Genomic DNA, 19,016 nt, shown 5'->3' with positions numbered 1-19,016 from the left:
CCATATGGTTTTAAAGCTTAGGTGGATTGTAGGGCCAAACTCTGTGAAGTAATTACAGAGCTCGTTTAGGAATTGTTCTAGGAATTGATGCAGTCAGCAAAAGAAGCACCTGAAGGATGTCACCATCTAGAAGAAATTTTTCTACCTGAACTTGGTTAGAAATCCTCAATGACTACATCTAATGCCTTTGCAAACATAAATATACAGCATAAATAATCTGAGGGTCAATCGATACAAATAATCAGAAGGTCAATGAATAAAACATTGTTGTTGGTGTTCATCTTTTGTTTGTAAAGAGGATCAGTGACATCAGGGGTGATGTCTTGACTTGTGTGTGAACTGGATTTAAGTGAAGCAAAGTTACACAAAGTCATCAGCTTCACTCTCTCTTCCAGAGTCATCAAAGTCCAGTGGCAAGACAAAAGTCAAGAGCGCTGGAGAGGGTTCAGGATGCAGTGGATGACCTTGGCATCTTCAGTGTCTGACCAAGCTCCAAGCTCCCCACAGCACCTGCTTCAGCTGCCTTCATAGGCACTGGAATAAACTGTTCTCATCTGCCCATTCCTCTGGGAAAAGTCCTTATTTGCTTAGAGTAGACTTCCCCCTAACTCACTGATGGGTTTGAGGCCTGTTACCCTCAGCCTTGGCCTGTTTGCCAAGATGTTTTCATCGGGATGTGACTGTGCATGCTACAGCTTCTTGGAGCCACAGGTGAGTTATTCAGATAGACATTTCCTACCTCAACTTACTTTAATGGAGATGTGATCCCACCATTGTGGGTACTGTCTCCAATGCTGCATGTCATAACTCATATTTACATCTATCTTATATAATTCTTTTCCATGTTCTCATAACCATTTTGTTATGTCTTTCAAGGAATCTAATGATTTCACATGTGTGAAACAGCTCTTGGTGTTAGGTAATGTTTGCTCTACTCAATGAAATGCTTTGTTATTTATCCAAAAACAAGCATTATGGGGGCAGCTAGGTGGCGCAGTGGATAGAGCACTGGCGCTGGAGTCAGGAGGACCTGAGTTCAAATCTGGCCTCAGACACATAACACTTACTAGCCGTGTGACACTGGGCAAGTCACTTAACCCCACTGCCTAGCCAAAAAAACCCAAAAAAGCACACAAAAACAAGCATTATGAGATCTTGTATTCTTTCACTTGACATACCCACACCAGCCAAGTTAACTCCTAACCACTCTGCCTACTTCTTTGCTAACAAACCATCCCCACCCCCACTTCCCCTTTTCCTCTTTCATCTCCTTTTTATGTGTTGTCTTCCTCCATTAGTATGTAAGGTCCTTGACCTGGCAAATGACAGTCTTGTATTGGTATACCCAGAACCTAGTAGAGTACCTGGCACACGATACGTTCTTAATAAATGCTTTTTCTCTCTTTTTCTTCCTTTTCTTGATCTCTCTCCCTCCTTCTTCCCCTCCCCCCCTCCCCCCACCTTTCAGTCTTTCAAGATTTGGTCTTGCTGAAGAATATTACCAATGAAAATCTGTCTGTACCCTTTTCATCTTTATCAAATATGCCCTCAATATGTATGCAGATTATTCTCATCCAGATTTATAAAGGTGGGCTATTATACTTATAGATCAATAGTTATTGATGTTTTCTTACCTTTTTTCTCCATAAAAAATAAGGTCTATTTTTTTAATCTTCTCTCTCAGATGCCTTAAGAATGGCTCCCTCAACACCCTCAAGGCTGTGTCACCTCCAGCATGAACCTCCTCTCATTTTAGTCTGCCAGGGCAGCATCTCTAATTCCTTCTGCTTGAAGTATATTTTGGGCTAGATGTCAGAGTCCAAGTGTGGACTCTTCTCCAGTTTGCTATAGACATTTTGGTGTAGTTTAAAATTTTTTAATTTGTCTATAACCCTCATCCAGTTTCACCCTTAAATGCTTTCAGGAAGTTGTGGCTTCTTTGGTCTTCTTGTAAAGATTTCAATAAATTTGCTTTCCCTTTCCTGCTTTTCACTCTTTGAGGCAATACTACCAGTAACATTCTGCTGTTACTCCTCTACTGTAAGATTTTACAAATGATTTTAATATTCTAAACCAGCACGGTCCTTGCTGCCACATAATTCTGCCCAGCAAGCCCAGCAAATGTTTTCTAGCCAGTGTGTTTTTTAAGTTTGTTTGGTCTTTTCATCATGGAAACAAACTTATATGAGTTAAGCTTCCTTAGGAAATAGTAACTGTATTGATGTTTGTTCTTTTATCTGCTTCTCATTTTTTAGTATTAAGTGCTTGTTTAAATAAGTCAAATTGGCAATGGATTAATTACACCTCATATCTTCTCATTTTTATTTTCTGCCCAATTAGGTATTGATTTTAATCTTTACTCTAATAAGTCAATGGTCATTGTACAAAGTTGATCTGGAAATGAGTTGTATACAAGTAACCAATGGTTTCCTGTCTGTATATATGTAACTAAACCCATTTTTCATAACAATATCTAGAAGTTGTCAGGCGTGGCATTTCCTGAGTATCTTTTAAATAAAATATTCATGACATAAAGACAAACCTTCAGCCCCTTTAGTTTCTTACACCTAAACAATGTTTTCACACATATTTTTTTTACTGTCCCCTCATCCACCTTTGTATGCAAGTCACTGGTAATAAAGTATATGTTGATTTAATTTTCAATGTTTTACCAAGTTCCTAGAATTTTTCTTTTGCAGCAGATAAGTAAGTTTCAATTATCTTCATGCTGGGTTTTTTTCAAATACTTAGCATCTATACTACAACAAGAGATAACCAGCTATCTCATGAAATGGTATTTCTTTGTTTCCTTTTGACACAGGATAAAAAGTAACTCTTCTATGTGCTTCTCCAAAGAGAAACTTAAAGTCCTCATTCCACTTAGCTATGACCTCATTTTATCTCCTCATTTCATTTATAGCAACAATGTGAATATTGATATGATTCAGTTCCCATAGTAAGATGCCATTGCACGTATTGCTAAAATGGACCTTGGAGCCTTTCCAATATGGCAGAACCTGACAGACTCTGTTCTCTGACAGCAGAGCTTCGAGATGCTGTCAAGAACTCTGGGTCACCTCCACAAGAGTGGAATAAGGTTTTATGAAGGTACAATGGTTTATAAACCATATTAAGAGAGAACAGTGTGCTGCACTTACTCATCTCTTTACAGTGCTGGAGACTCCAGGGATCAGTGAAACTAGTGGCTAATAAGGTTAGTCCGTGAAAACTACCACTTTACACAAACAGTGTATTTCTAGAAAATCAATCATTTAAACGTAGAATAAAATAAGTCATCTATGGCCTATCCCCAAACTCCCCCGCAGGGCACTCACTGAATGTTCTACGCTATGAGTCAGCAGAACCTCACCATGGCATGCCAGCCTCTCATTTGCCATCAGCCTGTTTCCCACTTTCTTTCACCAAAACGTGTAACTGCTTATCACTAGGAAGCAGAAGTAAGCTTCTTCTCCCCACTCTCACCCACCCCTTCCTCTGGAACAAGTAAACAAGTGCTATTTTCAGGCAACCCACCACCCTATTTTAGAGCTATTTAATTGCTTTCCAGATGCAGAAAATTGGCTCAGATGTCTTAAACTACTGCTAAAAATGATCATTGTAAGTGTTGATGGGGTCTGAATAGATAAGCAGGAAAAAAGTTATTCAGAAAAGGGGGCTCTAGAGGAAGGAAGGTCATTGTAAGGAACGGATTTTTCCAAACAAATGTTCTTGCATGAAATCAACAAAGGCAGTGATTGTGGCATCTCCTCTCATCCAGTTTGTCCCTGAGACACCCACGGAGATCAGGACTTCTCCATCTGCGGCCCTTCTGGTTTCCATTAAGACATGAAGGAAACTTCTAGAACTGCTCCGAGGGACTGACTTGCTGGGATTTCTCTAAGATGGGAAGCATCGACATTCTCTTCAGAACAGACTGACCAACTTTACATCTTTGACAAAGTGATGAAATGTCATAATTTCCAGATATCACAGGCTTCCTTCTCTGGCTCTGAACAAGTACAAGAACTGTGTTCCTATTCAGAGACAGCCTGCCTATCTTCCCTCATATTCTAGGAATATGCTAACAATACTTCATCAGTTTCAACTGTCCATCACCAAATGGAGGGCACCATCAGATATGAGTCATGTGTACACCCCTGCTCTGTGGACCACTGGGGGTGATTTTCTGTCTGGAACACGGATAGAAGAACTCTATTAGATTGTTTAAAGCCAGTTTGGAAGACATGCCTGGTGACATATTACCTATTTCTTTCACCTGAGGGTCAGCTTATCTAAGTCCTGTTTATAAGGGGAGTTGGTAGCTATATTGTAGGAGAAAGCTATCAAAAGCTGTTAACTCTGTGGGGACAATGAAAACAGAAAAGGGAGCATTCCCTCAAAGTGTGACCAGGTCCCTGTGTCAAGGAAGGGCTTCTCAAACAAGGATCACATTATCGTAGCTATTACCTAAATCTGGCCCAGGTACAGAAGGTATTGAACTCAGCCAAGACCACTTTGTAAAGCTCTTCTCCTAAGTCTTGGGGGAGCCAGGATCTACGTCAACAGAGGAAACGAGACAGATGATTGAAGACTCAAGCTTGAAATATAAATGCAGAGAACTTTTCTTAATTATTATGAAAAAAACACTGCACTGGAAAGGTGGAGATCTGGGTTCTAGTTGCAGGTTTGCCACATGTGACTAGAACAGATCTAGAAATCAGTTTCCTGAACATTAAAGTAAAAATATTGGACTTCAGAGAGTACTTTACAGCTCATAAATCCCATTCCTCCTAAATGGTAGATGATTAATAAGTAACTGGTGATTTAAACTGCAATTAACGTACTTTATAAGTCTGATAATAATATTAATAATTGACCATATAATGCTTAAGGGTTAGCAACGCACTTTATATAAATCGCCTCATTTGAACCTGCTACTGATTCTGTGTGAAAGGTACTATGGGTATTATAATCCCCACTTAGAAGATGAGGAAACTGAGGGTCAGAGAGGTAAGAGACATGCCCAAGGTCACAAAATAAGTGCTAGTGACAGGATTTAAATCCAAATGTTCTTGATTCCAAGTCCAGCATTCTATCCACTACACAATGCTAATAAAAGGCCAACAAATTAAGATTATAGATCATCCATAAAAATGATCACATCATTTGTTACTTTACATTAGATACAGAGGCAATCTTATAGTAGAAAGAATTTGCGATATTAGGGAGGAAAGGGAAATTTTGGCTGAACAAATGGGTCTCCCTGAGCAAGACAAAAGTTGAGTGTGTACAACATATATTTCTCAGGGACAAAGAAAGCCCTTTTGATACAGTGATGGGAGGGAGAGAGGAAGAGAGAGAGGGAAGGAATGAAGGAAAGAAGGAAGGAAGGGTGGATTTATTGAGCATCTACTACATGCCAGTCATGTGCAAAGTTCTTTACAAATAGTACCTCACTTGATCTTCACAACAACTCGGCAAAATAGTTACTATTATTATTCCCATTTTACAGATGAAAAAACTGAGGTGGACAAAAGTTAAATGACTTGCTGAGGATCACACAGCTAAGTAAGTGTCTAAGGCTAGATTTAAACTCAAGTCTTCCTGAGTACAGGCCCTATTCTGAGCAGTAGATATCATTTCGGTACATTGCGAGGATAAGGATAGGGAGAGACCTATGGTTTCATGGGTATAGGGAACTCTCAGTTGAAAAAACACCCCATACTAACGGAGTTCAGTGCATTCTTGGCATCTTAGAATCTTAAAGGGTTGCCTGGGCTCTTTGAAGGCCAGCTCTCTATACAAAATGCCACTCTGCCTGACAAAAGTTATGTCTGCTTTCTTTCCCCTGTAAGTAAATCTATTCATGCTTTGGGTCTTACAAATGTGCCTGTTTATAAGGGGAGTTGGTAGCTATATTGTGGGAGGAGGCTATCAGATGCTGTTAATTCTGTGGGGACAATGAAAACAGAAAAGGGAGCGCTCCCTCAAAGTGGGACCAACTCCTTTGTTTCAAGGAAGGGCTTCTCAAACAAGGATCACATTATCCTAGCCATTATTTTCAAGTAGAGAAGAAGGAAAAAGTGGAAAGAGTCTGGAATTGTGAATCAGGAGACATGAATTCTGATCCCAGCTCTGTTAATTTACATTTTGTATGATCTTGAGTCCAACAAAACTCTCTCCGGGCCTCAGTTTCCTTATCTGAGGCAATAATGTTACAGCAGAAAGGCAATGAATTTGGGATCAGAGTAACCAGGTTCAAATCTCAGCTCTGCCATGTACTACATGTGTAACCTTGGACAATCACTTCATCTCTGGGTCTCAGTTTCCTCATCTGTAAAATGAGGATGTCTCTGAGGTGCCTTCCAGCTCTGGCGCTGTAATCTGCAAAGCTAGTTAGAAAACTAACTTACAAGGCCTTTTCTGTATTTAATATACATGGCAACTATTTCATGTTGTATCAAATTTATTATTTATTATGGTTACTTACAGAGGGAAAAAACCCTCAAAAAAGGTTGGAATTTTCTTTTTTTTCTTTCACTAACAGGAAGATATTTCCCACGTTAAGTTTACAGGATTTAGAGCTAGCAGGAGCCTTAGAGATCAGTTCACACAGCTCTTTCATCTAACAGATGGTTCACAGGAATGAGATGACTTCCCCAAGGTCTTCAGTTCTCCAACACAAAGGTGGAATGCCCACAGGTGTCTAAAATATGGCATTTCCTCATTTCCCACCCCCAGCTCGCTCACTGGGTACTCCTGTGACTTCCATGGCAGCATTTGTTTGGACTGCTTTGACTCTGTCGGACTTCAGGAACCTCCCCAGCCCCCCTTTCGGCCTGCTCTGGTGCAGTATCTTCCCCCATTAGATCATAAGCTCCCTGAGGGCAGGGATTGTCTTTCTTTTTCACATTTGGATCCCTTGTGCTTAATACAGTGCCTGGTACGTAGAGGTGCTTAATAAATGTTTATTGACTGTCATTGACCATTCAAACCTATTAAAAATAATCCAATGCTCTCCCTGTCTCTTTTATCTTCTCCCGCTCCACTGCCAGTGAGCAGCTAGCTAACCTACAACAAATGCTGCTCACAGCATTCCAATTACTCTGCCAAAAGAGCAGAGCTTGATCTCTACAGAACCAAGCACACAGACTATGGCACTTGAGTAACGAGGAGGACAAATGGGACTGGGAAAATCGATAAGATTACCTGGGGCACAGGCCCTAGCACTAAGCTTGGATGACACTCTGTTAGCACTGTTCTTCAAGGGAGGACAGCTCTAGCTCCTATGCCCTCAATTCCCTGCTCTCCACCCCACGGGAGGGAGGGAGGATCTAGGCACGGAGCAAGATGTCCCCTTCTACTTACCTCTATGGCCTTCCTGGCTAAGAAGACTGCCTCCGCGGAAGCCACTGGTCCCATCGTTAGAGAAAATGATCCGCGATCGTGAAGGGGGCAATGAGTCAGAACCACTTGATTTCTGTTCAGACACATGACCTAAATTGAAATCACCCCCATAAGGGTCACAGGAATATATTAACAGCAAACAAGTTTGGTTTTTTAAAATTTTAATAAAAACTTAATGAGAGGCAAACACAGAGTAGAATTCTAACTTCTAAACTATACACCACATTAAAGCTCTTACTCCCAAGCTCTGTTTTCAGTTTGTTCTATTATACAGAAACATTTGCTTTCAACTCATTCATCTTTTGTTTTCTACATCTTTGACTTCTAAGAGGCACGAGGTGTACCTTTTGCATTGATGACACAAACAACCTGACACCAAGTAGGCGGACACAGGTACTCTTATTCATCTGATTGCTAGACAAATCTCCAGTGGTCTTAACCTGGGTGGAATTTCACAGTCTCTTTAAAACTATAATAAAACTGTCACAAAATTATCCTTTTAAATTCTGTAACTTTGCTGTGGGCCACATTAAAATATGAGCCTTCAAAGGCTTCTACATATAAATGTCTTTAACCACAAGCACATTTTAAGGCAAAAAAACCTTGCACTCAATGGATGTTAGAATTGCTTGAGTTCTTCCATTACACAATGGTTTTGAGAGAGCAAGCCTACTCTTTAAGAAGGATGAATAGGCTCCCACAAAAATTCAAAGCATAACTGCTAATTTTGCAAGGTTAGCCATAGCACTCCACTAAATTCTCACAAACTGCTAAAAGCTTCCTAAGAACTTGATAAAATGATTTCAAGAGTCCCATAAAACAAGCAAGCATCTTCAAATAATTCTGCCCTTCTGTTAAATACTATGCTTCTTTGTTTTTTTGTGGTAGTAAAGACCCGGAAACAAAGTGGATGCTTATTGACTTGGGAATGGCTGAATAAAGGGTGTTATAAAAAATGTAATGGAATAAACATCATTGTCCTATAAGAAATGGCAAATAGGATGAAGACAGAGAAACTTAATGACTTGTACAAATGGCAACAAGGACCAGAAAGTGGCAACATATACAAATCCTGGAAGGGGGGGGAGGAAGGAAGGAAGGAAGGAAGGAAGGAAGGAAGGAAGGAAGGAAGGAAGGAAGGAAGGAAGGAAGGAAGGAAGGAAGGAAGGAAGGAAGGAAGGAAGGGAGGGAGGGAGGGAGGGAGGGAGGGAGGAGGGAGGGAGGGAAGGAGGGAAGGAAGGAAGGAGGGAGGGAGGGAGGGAAGGAGGGAAGGAAGGAAGGGGGAGGGAGGGAGGGAGGGAGGGAAGGAAGGGAGGGAGGGAGGGAGGGAAGGAAGGAAGGAAGGAAGGAAGGAAGGAAGGAAGGAAGGAAGGAAGGAAGGAAGGAAGGAAGGAAGGAAGGAAGGAAGGAAGGAAGGAAGGAAGGGAGGAAGGAAGAGAAAGAGAAAAAAGAAAACAGTCAAACTCTGAGCAACGAAGATCAGGTTAGTGTAGCCCATGCCACTCTTCTTGGCAAAGAGAGAATGCTCTGGGATCAAAGAACATCACAGGCACAGCAACCAGATCCACTGGTTTTGTTGTTTTTGCTGCTGTTGAGTTGTTTCAGTCATGTCTGACTTTTCATGACCCCATATGGGGTTTTCTTGTCAAAGATACTGGAGCAGCTTGCCATTTCCTTCTCCAGCTCATTTTACAGATAAGGAAACTGAGACAAACAGAGGTTAAGTGACTTGCCCAGGGTCATACAGCTAAAAAGACCCTGAAGATGGATTTCAATTCAGGTCTTTCTGACTCCAGGTCCACTGTTCTATATACTGAGCCACTGAGACTTCATGTTATATCAATACCTGGATTATAGGTATTAAAATGAACTAAGAGCACAGCCAGTAAATCTGTAGCCTGATAAAATGTAAAAAAAAGCAAAAGACAAACAAACATTTTGTACCCTGGCAGAATAATTTCACCATGGTAAGGTTGACTAGTTACGGACATGACATGTCTTGGTTTTCTTCCTTCCCTTGACTCTCACTGCAGTCAGTGCCTGTTCATTGACTTTCTCTAATACTACAACACAGTATCTTGTAAGGCCAAGGTTGGGAGGATGGAGAAAATATCTCGACCATTTCTCCCAGCTCCCAGATTATCCTTGTTTGATAGATAAATCCATGACATTCTCAGAGTGGGCACACAGCAGCCCTTGGTGTAAACTGTACCACAGCCTGGCTTCCTTCCCCATGCAATTCTTGTCCACATCTTCCCATAAATCCTCTACAGAGAATACTGTAGAGGCCCTGGAGGCCATTCTGTGGTTCATTACCCCATGACATCAGGCATTTCATGGCAGTGAGAAGCCTGGGATCATGCAATTCCCCAAATGCAATCTGGCCCATTCTCTTTCTGCCTTTCCCTCATAAGCCCAGCCCTTTTTCCAGCTGCAGTACCAATGCAAGATGCTTTAACAGAAGCTGACCTGGATGAGGACAAGCCTGTGCTGCTCAGGACACAGGGTAGCAAGCACTAGCTATTTCCCCTTGGGGTGGGCTAGGACTTCAAATTCCAGCAAGATGATGCACTATGGATACAGGTGAGATGGGCATGGCAAGGAGGTGGAAGAAGGAATTAGTAGAAGTGAAGGCATGGGTGGAGTGAGTGAGCAAGAGGTTAGACCGGTGGGCTAGACCATTCAAGAGGCTAGACAGTGGGCTGCCAGCTGAGCTTGAAGACAAGTCCACACAGCTATGTAAAGTGACTGGGACCATACCTCCTTATGGAGGCTATGTAGTGCCATAACCAGAGATGAAGCATGAGGAAAGAGCTATAAGAAGAGCTATGACTGAATAAGTCTGGTGAGAGAAACTCTGCTGTTTTCCCCAGTGTGTAGGCAGGAAGAACCTCAAAGAGGGGAGGGGGAGGGTATTCATTTGAGAGACGGGTGCTAAGAATGTTTCCATTCTATCCTATTTCCAATTCTGTTCCAATTAAATGCTCTCACTGATTCTAGGCTACTGTTTCCTAGGTTTCTGTTAGCATGGTAACAAAACAGAAATGTAGACCTGAGTTTGACTTTAGAGATGGGCCCTTGAGACAAACGAGGTTCATTTACTAGCAAAAACTCCTCACAATATGAACCCAAGTCCATGAGGGGTGCTTGCCCACACAGGGATGACACATAGATCAAGGGACTACCTGCCCATCCTACTACCTGTCAAAAACCGTGCAAAGTGGAGTTTTTTCATCCACTTTATTTTTCCAGGGCAGATGGAGATGCCAATCACTATTTCTTCATACTCTATGAGATATGTTGACTCATGAAAAGCAATTAACTTCATGTGGTCAGACGGCATATTATTTTCATGAACCCTGGAAATGAATAAGGCCAAATGACCCACAAAATGAAGTTTTTTGGTGCTTTGGAGTACAAGATATCTAGTGATGCCTTCTTTTCTTTTCTTCTTTTTTTTGGAGGCAATCTGGGTTAAGTGACTTGTCCAGGGTTATACAGCTAGTAAGTGTTTGAGGCCGGATTTGAACTCAGGTGCTCCTGGCTCCAGGGATGGTGCTCTGTCTGCCGCACCACCTGGCTACCCTGCTGGCGATGCCTTAATTTTAGTTCTCTGAGAAAATCCTACAATTCATCCTTCCATTCAACTGCAGCTTCTCTCTGACTTACAGCTTCATTTATGGGGAAACCGTCAATATGAAGGCGCTTCTTACAGACACAGAAATGGCACTTCCAGCTCCCACAGGAATAGGGCAACTCTTGGTCATTAGAGAAAAATCACATCTCACAAGAGAGGGCCAGCAGTTACGCTGACGTTCCATAGATGGCCTAAGAACATACGACTCTGAGCACCTCCCTCTTTTCTAATCAATTCACAAATATAGCCTTGCAAAGTACACAGGACCAAGGACTAGTTTGTATTTTTATGTTTTATGGGTTATGGCCAAAAACTTCATCCTCTCATAAGCAACTTTCTGATGACCCTCTATGCAGTTTGGGCATATGTTAACTAAACTGGCCCTCACCAAGTCTGTTGCCAGAATCCTATTTAAATAAGAATGACAGTAATGTATGACTATAATGATATAGGGCTCTAAAGTTTACAGCAATGCATTTCATAGTATCAAGATATAGTATCATCCATGGCACTAGTCTAGTATCTGTGGTGTTTCCCCATTAATATATTTTAAAAAGAAATTAAAACTGACCTCAAATGCTCAGTATCTGACCTCAAAAGTGCTTCACTTTCTCTAAAGTCTACCTCCACACGAGATTCTTGAATATGACTGATTGGATATGTAGCCACTGAAATCATCTAAGAAACCTCCCTGGCTGCTATTAAGTTCCAACTAAAATCCCTTCTTTCGCTGGAAGGTTTCCCCAACCCCTTTTAATTCCAGTGCCTTCCCTCTGTTATTTCCTTTTTATCCTATATATAGTTTGCTTTGTATATGTTTGTTTCTACGTTGTCTCCCCCATTAGACTGTAAGCTCCTTGAGAGAAGGAATTGTCTTTTGCCTGTTTTTTTTTAAAATGTCCCCAGCAGTAGCTGGCACTTAATAAATGTTTTATGGATTGACTCTACTGGGGAAGGGATATAACATGTACATAGTTAAACAAATATACTACTCTCTCCTGTTGATAAGCTGCTAATAATATCATCACCACCTCATCATTTATGATGTTACCATTACCATGAATTTAAAGTTTCTAAAGGAAAGACAGCCGAGGCTTATCCACTGTTCCCTTTCATTCAATTCAGCCAATGAGCAGTTAAGTGCCCACTCTGTACCTGGCAATGTGTTAGGCTCTAATAACTATTTCTCTTTTGGCCAGAAACCCTGAGGGTCTTCCCTCCCACTTTGGTTTTTTCTTTCTTTCTTTCTTTCTTTCTTTCTTTCTTTCTTTCTTTCTTTCTTTCTTTCTGTCTGTCTGTCTGTCTGTCTGTCTGTCTTTCTTCCTTTCTTTCTTTCTTTCTTTCTGTCTTTCTTTCTGTCTTTCTTTTTTGATTAAAAGAGCCATCCCCTGGGTCACTTCTTAAACAGCCCTAATAACTGAATGGGCATTACCTCAGTCAAAGTGAGAATTCAGAAAGACCTTATCTTAAAAAGGCCAAAGTCTCCCACTATACCCTGAGCTATCTACAGTCATCCTGATCTATATCTTGCCACCGGACCCAGATGGCTCCGGAGGAGAAAATGAGGCTGCTGATTTTGCACAGCCCCCCCTCACTTAAATCCAATTCACTTGCAAGTCACAGCATCAGCTTCCTGATGTCATGGTCCTCAAGAATGAAGGACAAACCAAAACACAACCTGTTAGGCACTAGAGCTACAAAGACAAAATGGAAAACTGCCCCTGCCCTCAGGAAGCTTACATTCTCCTGGGAAGATATTCAATATTCGATCAATTGACCAGTCAATAATCATTTAAAGTGTGTGCCAGAAACCATTCTAGGTATATTGAGGCGACAAATACAAAAGTGAGAAAGTGGAACCAACCAGACACTGCCTCTGATAAGTAAGTACAAGATCATCTGAGGTGATGGAGAGAGCAGCGATAACTACTGGAATCAGGCAAGGTTTCCCATAGGAGACTGTGCCTCGAAGGAAGCTAATGATTCTAAGAAGCAAAGACAAAGAAGGAATGCATTTGAGGTAGATGGAAAAGCCTGGGCAAAGACCCCTTGGGAAGTGGCAAATGAAGTCCCATTTCATCCCCTCAAGCTTTTCATTCTATAGCTCTCCTTCTTTTCTCAGTCAAACTCCAAGGACCCTCCTTCCCTATCTTGTATTTAAATACTTTGTATATATTTGCATTTAATTATTTATATTTATGTTGCATATTTTTCTATGTCCTTTCTATGTCCTCCCACTAGAATTAAATTTCTTATGATGGGAGATTGTTTTATTCTTTATCCTTATATGCCCCTCACCTAGCACAGTGCATGGGACTCAAGTAGACCTTAATAAATGCTTGTTGATTGATTTAAGGAAGAGCAAGTAAGCCAACTGGGGTGGAATATACATTGCCTTAAGAGGAAAAAAAATAACCACGTCTGAAAAGTAGAAAGTTCTCTTGTTAAAGATTCAGTTCTTGGCATCCAAGTTGGACACATGGAGTGTGAATGCAAGACAGCCACAGACCGGCCCCAATGTCATCTCCCCATAGGAATACCGCCATTTGGCTTTTATTCCATTTCTGTAGTCCTAAATAATTACACAGTCATCATCCAATTTTCAGGAGCGGTCCTACTGCTCACTGCATAATAACCAATTTCATAAAGAAATAAAAGCCACAAAGTTTAAAAAAATAACAAAGCCAAATTTATGGAGAAATCAAATAGCTGCTGCACTGATACAAAGCGTGTTGTGCTCAGCATTTGTCCTTGCTTCATCTGTTCCCTTTTCTAAGTTTGCTTTTAGGTCCTCTCAGGGTTGTGTATCGCAGACTCTCTTTCCCAAGTGCTTATCATTCTCTTGCAGGCAAAGTATGAAAATGACAATTTAAGATAACGTATAACAGAGCTCATCTTTCTTCTGAAGATAAGATTTTAAAACCTGGAGTCACTGCACATCTGTGGGCTTGTGAATTAAATATAAAAATAACCAATACATTCTAGGAAGCAAGAATGCTCCTCGCCATTCTGGAGCTGGGGCTGCTGGAAGCTTTGGAATAATGCATGTTCCTCACATGTCGTTCCATTATTTCTCCAGAACCTAATTGAGTTCTGCGGTTTCCATATTGTCTGTTTTCAGAGCTGCCTCCGATTTTACATTTGTAAACAAGCAGGCAGAAAACTCAAACCAGACTTAATGAACTGTGCATTAGCTCGTCTTCCTGCTGCCAGGGACAGGGACGGCTGCTGATGTGCAGAGAAAGGATGTGCTGTACTCTTGTATGGCTTCGTGGGCTTAAATTCAGGTGATTTTTAAGAAATGGAAAGTTCCCTCTAAAACTCCAGAGATGTGACTGTGTGCCCTCACCTGTCTAGGGCTAAAAATCCCCAGTACTGTGCTTTCCATTTTGCTAAGAGAAACCCCCAACCTCAAATCCTCTCCCTCCTGTCCTGCCCCAGGAAAATAACCAAAGGATGACAGTCTTTTTTTTTTAATTTTTCATTAACTGAATGCAGTAAAGTACACTGGTGCTAAGCCCTGAAGCTCTGCAAAGGTGCAAACCCTGGTCAGCAAAGGGAGGAAGAACAGCTCTGCACCCTGCTTGACACCATTTTCAAACTCTGTGACCCAGGCCAGACAGCAATGCCTTGCTCTGTCAAATGCAGCCCTATGGGGCATATTCAAACAAAAGGAAATCTTAAATAAAAATGAACTGCATCTCTCCAAATGACCTAGACTCAATTCTCCCCCAAAGTCAGGCCCTGTGAGTAACCTCTGCCCCCAAGCAGGGCTTTCAGACAAGGATAAAATGGAGGAAAACATCAGGATGCTGGGCCATGATTCTCACTGACATCTTTTTTATGATTCCTTTTCACAAAGGGTCATTGCTCTAAGTCAAAAAGAACTGTTTCCCCTCTGTCCTCCTCCTCCAGCTGCCTGAAAGTTTGGGACAGTTTCTTTATTTTTTTTTAAAATTCTACTCCTCAGTGAAGACAGAAGGCCCTCCCCTCAGGTCACTGTGCTTGGCATTTCATTCACATACAGTAGGCCAAACAGATAAAAAGCTCTGTCACAAGCTATACTCTTTATCTGAGAACAATCCAAAGGACATAGGGAGAACGGGAATGAGAGAAAAAATGTGGCACCATGTAATAGATTCCCTTGCATATTGAAAAGTCACAAGGCTAAAATATAACAGAACACTCCCTGTGAGGGACAGTCTCATTAACCCTCCTGATTATTCATTCAGTATGCATTTCCTGGGCACCTGCTAGGTACATTTCATGCACAAGTCTAAATGCAGAGGAGGATACAAAAGAAATTAAAGTCCTCTCCTTACCCTCCTGGAGCTAAGGTAGCAAGACGGAAATGCAAAGCCATTTGAGGAAGCTTGAGCTCCTTACCCACGTTGGCCAAAGTGAGGTGAAGACGGCCTCTGACCAGAGTGTGGATTCCGATGGGTTTGACAGTGCCGGGTCTGGTAATGTCTCCACTCACCACCATCGTATCCTGTTCATATTCTGTTGTGACAACATCGAGCTCATGGGAGACTTGAACAGCCGCTTGGCCCTGGCGGAGGATATGCTGTGGAATGAGTGAAATGTATGTGAAAGGCAAAAGAGAGTTGGTACCAGTTTTTAGGGGACACTGCCAGGCATGAGACAAACGTCTAGCCCAGGCTTCAGCCTGTTTGCTCAGAAAACATTCTGATGTATCTGACCTCATGTTTGAAGGATATCCAATCACTTGTGTTCAAAAGGGCCCAACCACATGAATCCCACCTGACACTTGGATCATCAGTGGAGAAATAAAGGTGCCAGATTACTTGCTTTTAAAAACAAAAACAAAAAAACATGAGTTCAATGGGAGTCTGTCTTTGTCCAACCATCTCTTTGTAAAATGCACTAGAGCAAATAAACATTGGGAGTGCAGGAAGAGGAGAAATCCAATCATGTCAGCTCCATGGACCAGCTAGCCACAGCTGAAGAAACTGAGATCCAGCCACCTGATATTTAGAACATTTTATTAAAAACACCATGGAAGAAAGTGCTCCTTTCCTCTAATCAAATTTTAATTGTTATGTCATCTTATAAACTTGTAAAGTGTTGCCCAAAACTCAGAGGCTTTTATTGATAACAATAATCAATAATAATAACTTATGTTCTATAAAGTGCTTCAAGGATTACAAGCATTTTACAGACGTTAACTAAATTTGAGCCTCAGAACCACCGTCATGCTGGGAGGAGGAACTAGAGTTATTCTCCTCACTTTACAGAGGAGATAAGTTTAGGTGAGAGAGGCTAAATGGTATGTGACCTTAGAGAAGATATTTACTCCTTGGGACCCTGTTTCCTCATCTGTAATTCAAGAGTATGGACATGAGGACCCTTCAAATTCTATGTTTGTGATATTATGACTGATGTCACGTCCATGATCAAGGGTTAGTAAGGGTCATAGGTGGTATTTGAACCCAGGTCATCCTGACTTAAGGACCAGCCCTGTACCCACCACACCACACTAGCCTTCTTTTGTTTTTTGGTTAAAAAATCATTATGGAAGCAACCATGGAAATAAGAAATTATCAAGGATAGATCTTTTTTTTAACCTCATCCTCACCAAGATGGACACAATGAAAGTAAGAATCCTGAGAACTCATAGGAAAGTAAATGGACCACTGAGTTTGTTCTTAAGAGTTAAATGGGAAAATAACTGAAAATACAGAACTTGGACCCTATGAGAAATATCTTCCTTTGCAAGGAAAGTGATCATGTTTTCTATCAGGGAAATCAATAGGCAGAATTACAGCATCTGAATTGGGTAAAAGAGCCACACTAACAACTCTTCTGGACTCTTTTATAATGGGATTTTTAATGAGCTACGTGTTATCATGCTTTTATTGCAGAAAGAAAGGTTACCTCCATCTGCACTGCCGCAGACCCAATGAGGAGCAGCGAATCTCCATCCCAGACGTCGATGTGTAGCGTCTGCACGGCCAGATAATGTATGAACCACCGCTTTTCTCCAGGCTTGAGGAGCATAGGGTCCACCAGATACTGGAGCTGGAGCCCAGGAGAGCCTACCCCCACAAGAAACCCGTGAGAAGAGGCTAAAAGCAAATCAGACTCATTCATCATCCTTATTTCCTAAAGAGAAATGTGAGCCCTGGATACCAGAACCCAATCTCACTTTCAGCTATAATTACAATTTCATAAACACATGAATCAAGTGAGATCATACAGCACTTGAGTTAACAACAAAATCTCAAAGGCTCGTGCTGGGCAGGGCAGAGCCCGACCCAAAGGTCAAACCAAGACCTTCTTGGTCCAAGTCTTCATGAAGCTCTCTACAGCTGGGACCTGATGAATTGATATGGATTCCACATTACTCGTCACAGGGGACAAGAACTTTAAGAAACACTACCACTGCTTTTGCTAACAAAACTGAACTGGATTAGATATATATTTTCTAAAAGCCACAGTCTACTTTTTCAAACAATTCATCTACTACAAGTAAAATCAACTTCTAAAACCTCTCAAGGAGTGGCAAATTTAAACATAGCTCCAAAACCGGTTTTTGTCAGAAACAGGAAAAGTTTTCTACGACAGAGACTCCAAGTATCATATATCCATGAGGACATGTGATGAGATGCACATGTGTAGGTAAAAAATATCTGTGGAGGATGAAAGCTGCCCATACTTATTGACTTTCCCTCATCCCACAGCACTAGCTTTTGTGGATTTCATACCTTATGATTCTTCTCAATGTTTGGGAGCTGCTCTTAATTCTGTATTATGTGAACAAATAGAAGACATCTAAGTGCATATTTCATGGATCAGCAGCCTTAATTCCAATCGACAAAAATCTCATTTAAATGACTGGATTAGTTAAAGTCTCTGAGGTACTTAGTTTATAAACAACTTAGTACGATATACTCAGTCTAAAAATCCCACATGTTATAAACATATGGCCACTATTTTAGCTTCCTTTTCTCATTGTCCAACAACCTGAAAGGCTGCATTCTTAAATTCCCAACTTGACCCTTCTGACAAAACTCACATATATGGACATTTCAAACACATGCTTACCCTTGTTAAATGAGCCATCCTTGTTTATTGAAATCAGGATGTGGGATGGAGAACTAGAGTTAGTCATCCCAGGTTGTTCCAGCTTTGCCAGTTGTAACCGTGGTGTCGTGACCGGTGGGAAACGATAGAATTGGAAGGTGAAATACACGGTTTTTGGCCATGGCATTCCCCTGGGGTCCTCTGATGCTCTAAATAAAATTGCACCTTTGAATTACTCCAGCACCGATAGCCCTTCACAGAACACTTGGCCTATTGAGAAATCTTTCCTCTCTGTTCTAAGAGGTTGCCTCAGGAGCTGAAGTGAATAGTTTGGGCTGCTCTGGATAAGTTAGTTAGATAATTAACGAAGCTCTAGCTATTGGCAATGCTTCACCTTTGTGGAACAGAAGAACTATTGTTAGTGAAAAAGTACTAATAAAAAATCCAACAAGTTTTCCAACTGTGAAGATAACAACAAACAGAGAATTACTTTTGAATGGCTTACTGAACTCACAGACGTTCTGTTTTGAAAAGGTCTCTTTTAATGATAGTAAGAATAGTGTGACTTAACAAGGAAAGGAGAAGCTATGGAGGGTGAGAACCACCTTAAGAATTCCACTTAACAAGAGGGCTGTCAAAAAGAAGGGGGTAAAATCATTCTTGTTTTACCTGCTGAAGGCAAGAAATTGCAAGATTATTTCATTGCTCTGTAGCACATCTGCCTCTTCCTTTTGAGGGTTAAAGCTCATGGGGATGGCAGGATCCACAACTTCAGCTGGCTGCTTGCTGTGGTCCAGAATTTCTGGAAAGCCTAATGTGCGCAGGCGGACTAGCGAGGCCCGGGACAGCTTAGATCCAGAACTGTAATACAACAGAATCCCAATGCAAAGGTATTCGTCTAACCAAGATGGTCAAAGTCAAAACA

The 19,016-nt window shown here is 41.3% G+C and overlaps 1 protein-coding gene across 1 annotated transcript in view; it reads right to left on the bottom strand.

The window, feature by feature from the left end:
- The window catches only part of NPHP4 (nephrocystin 4), a 170,957-nt gene that overhangs the window by 31,578 nt on the left and 120,363 nt on the right, over positions 1–19,016 (bottom strand). The window contains 5 exon segments of the mRNA XM_078145734.1: positions 7,369–7,497; positions 15,431–15,611; positions 16,943–17,103; positions 18,113–18,300; positions 18,761–18,952. Coding sequence (XP_078001860.1) covers positions 7,369–7,497; positions 15,431–15,611; positions 16,943–17,103; positions 18,113–18,300; positions 18,761–18,952 — 851 coding nt within the window.

Source organism: Phascolarctos cinereus, unplaced genomic scaffold (genome assembly GCF_003287225.1).
Source record: "Phascolarctos cinereus isolate Bilbo 61053 unplaced genomic scaffold, phaCin_HiC Scaffold_726;HRSCAF=1367, whole genome shotgun sequence".
Lineage (NCBI taxonomy): Eukaryota > Metazoa > Chordata > Mammalia > Diprotodontia > Phascolarctidae > Phascolarctos > Phascolarctos cinereus.
The sequence above is the reverse complement of the archived record's forward strand: the minus strand, read 5'-3'. Positions and strand labels throughout refer to the sequence as shown.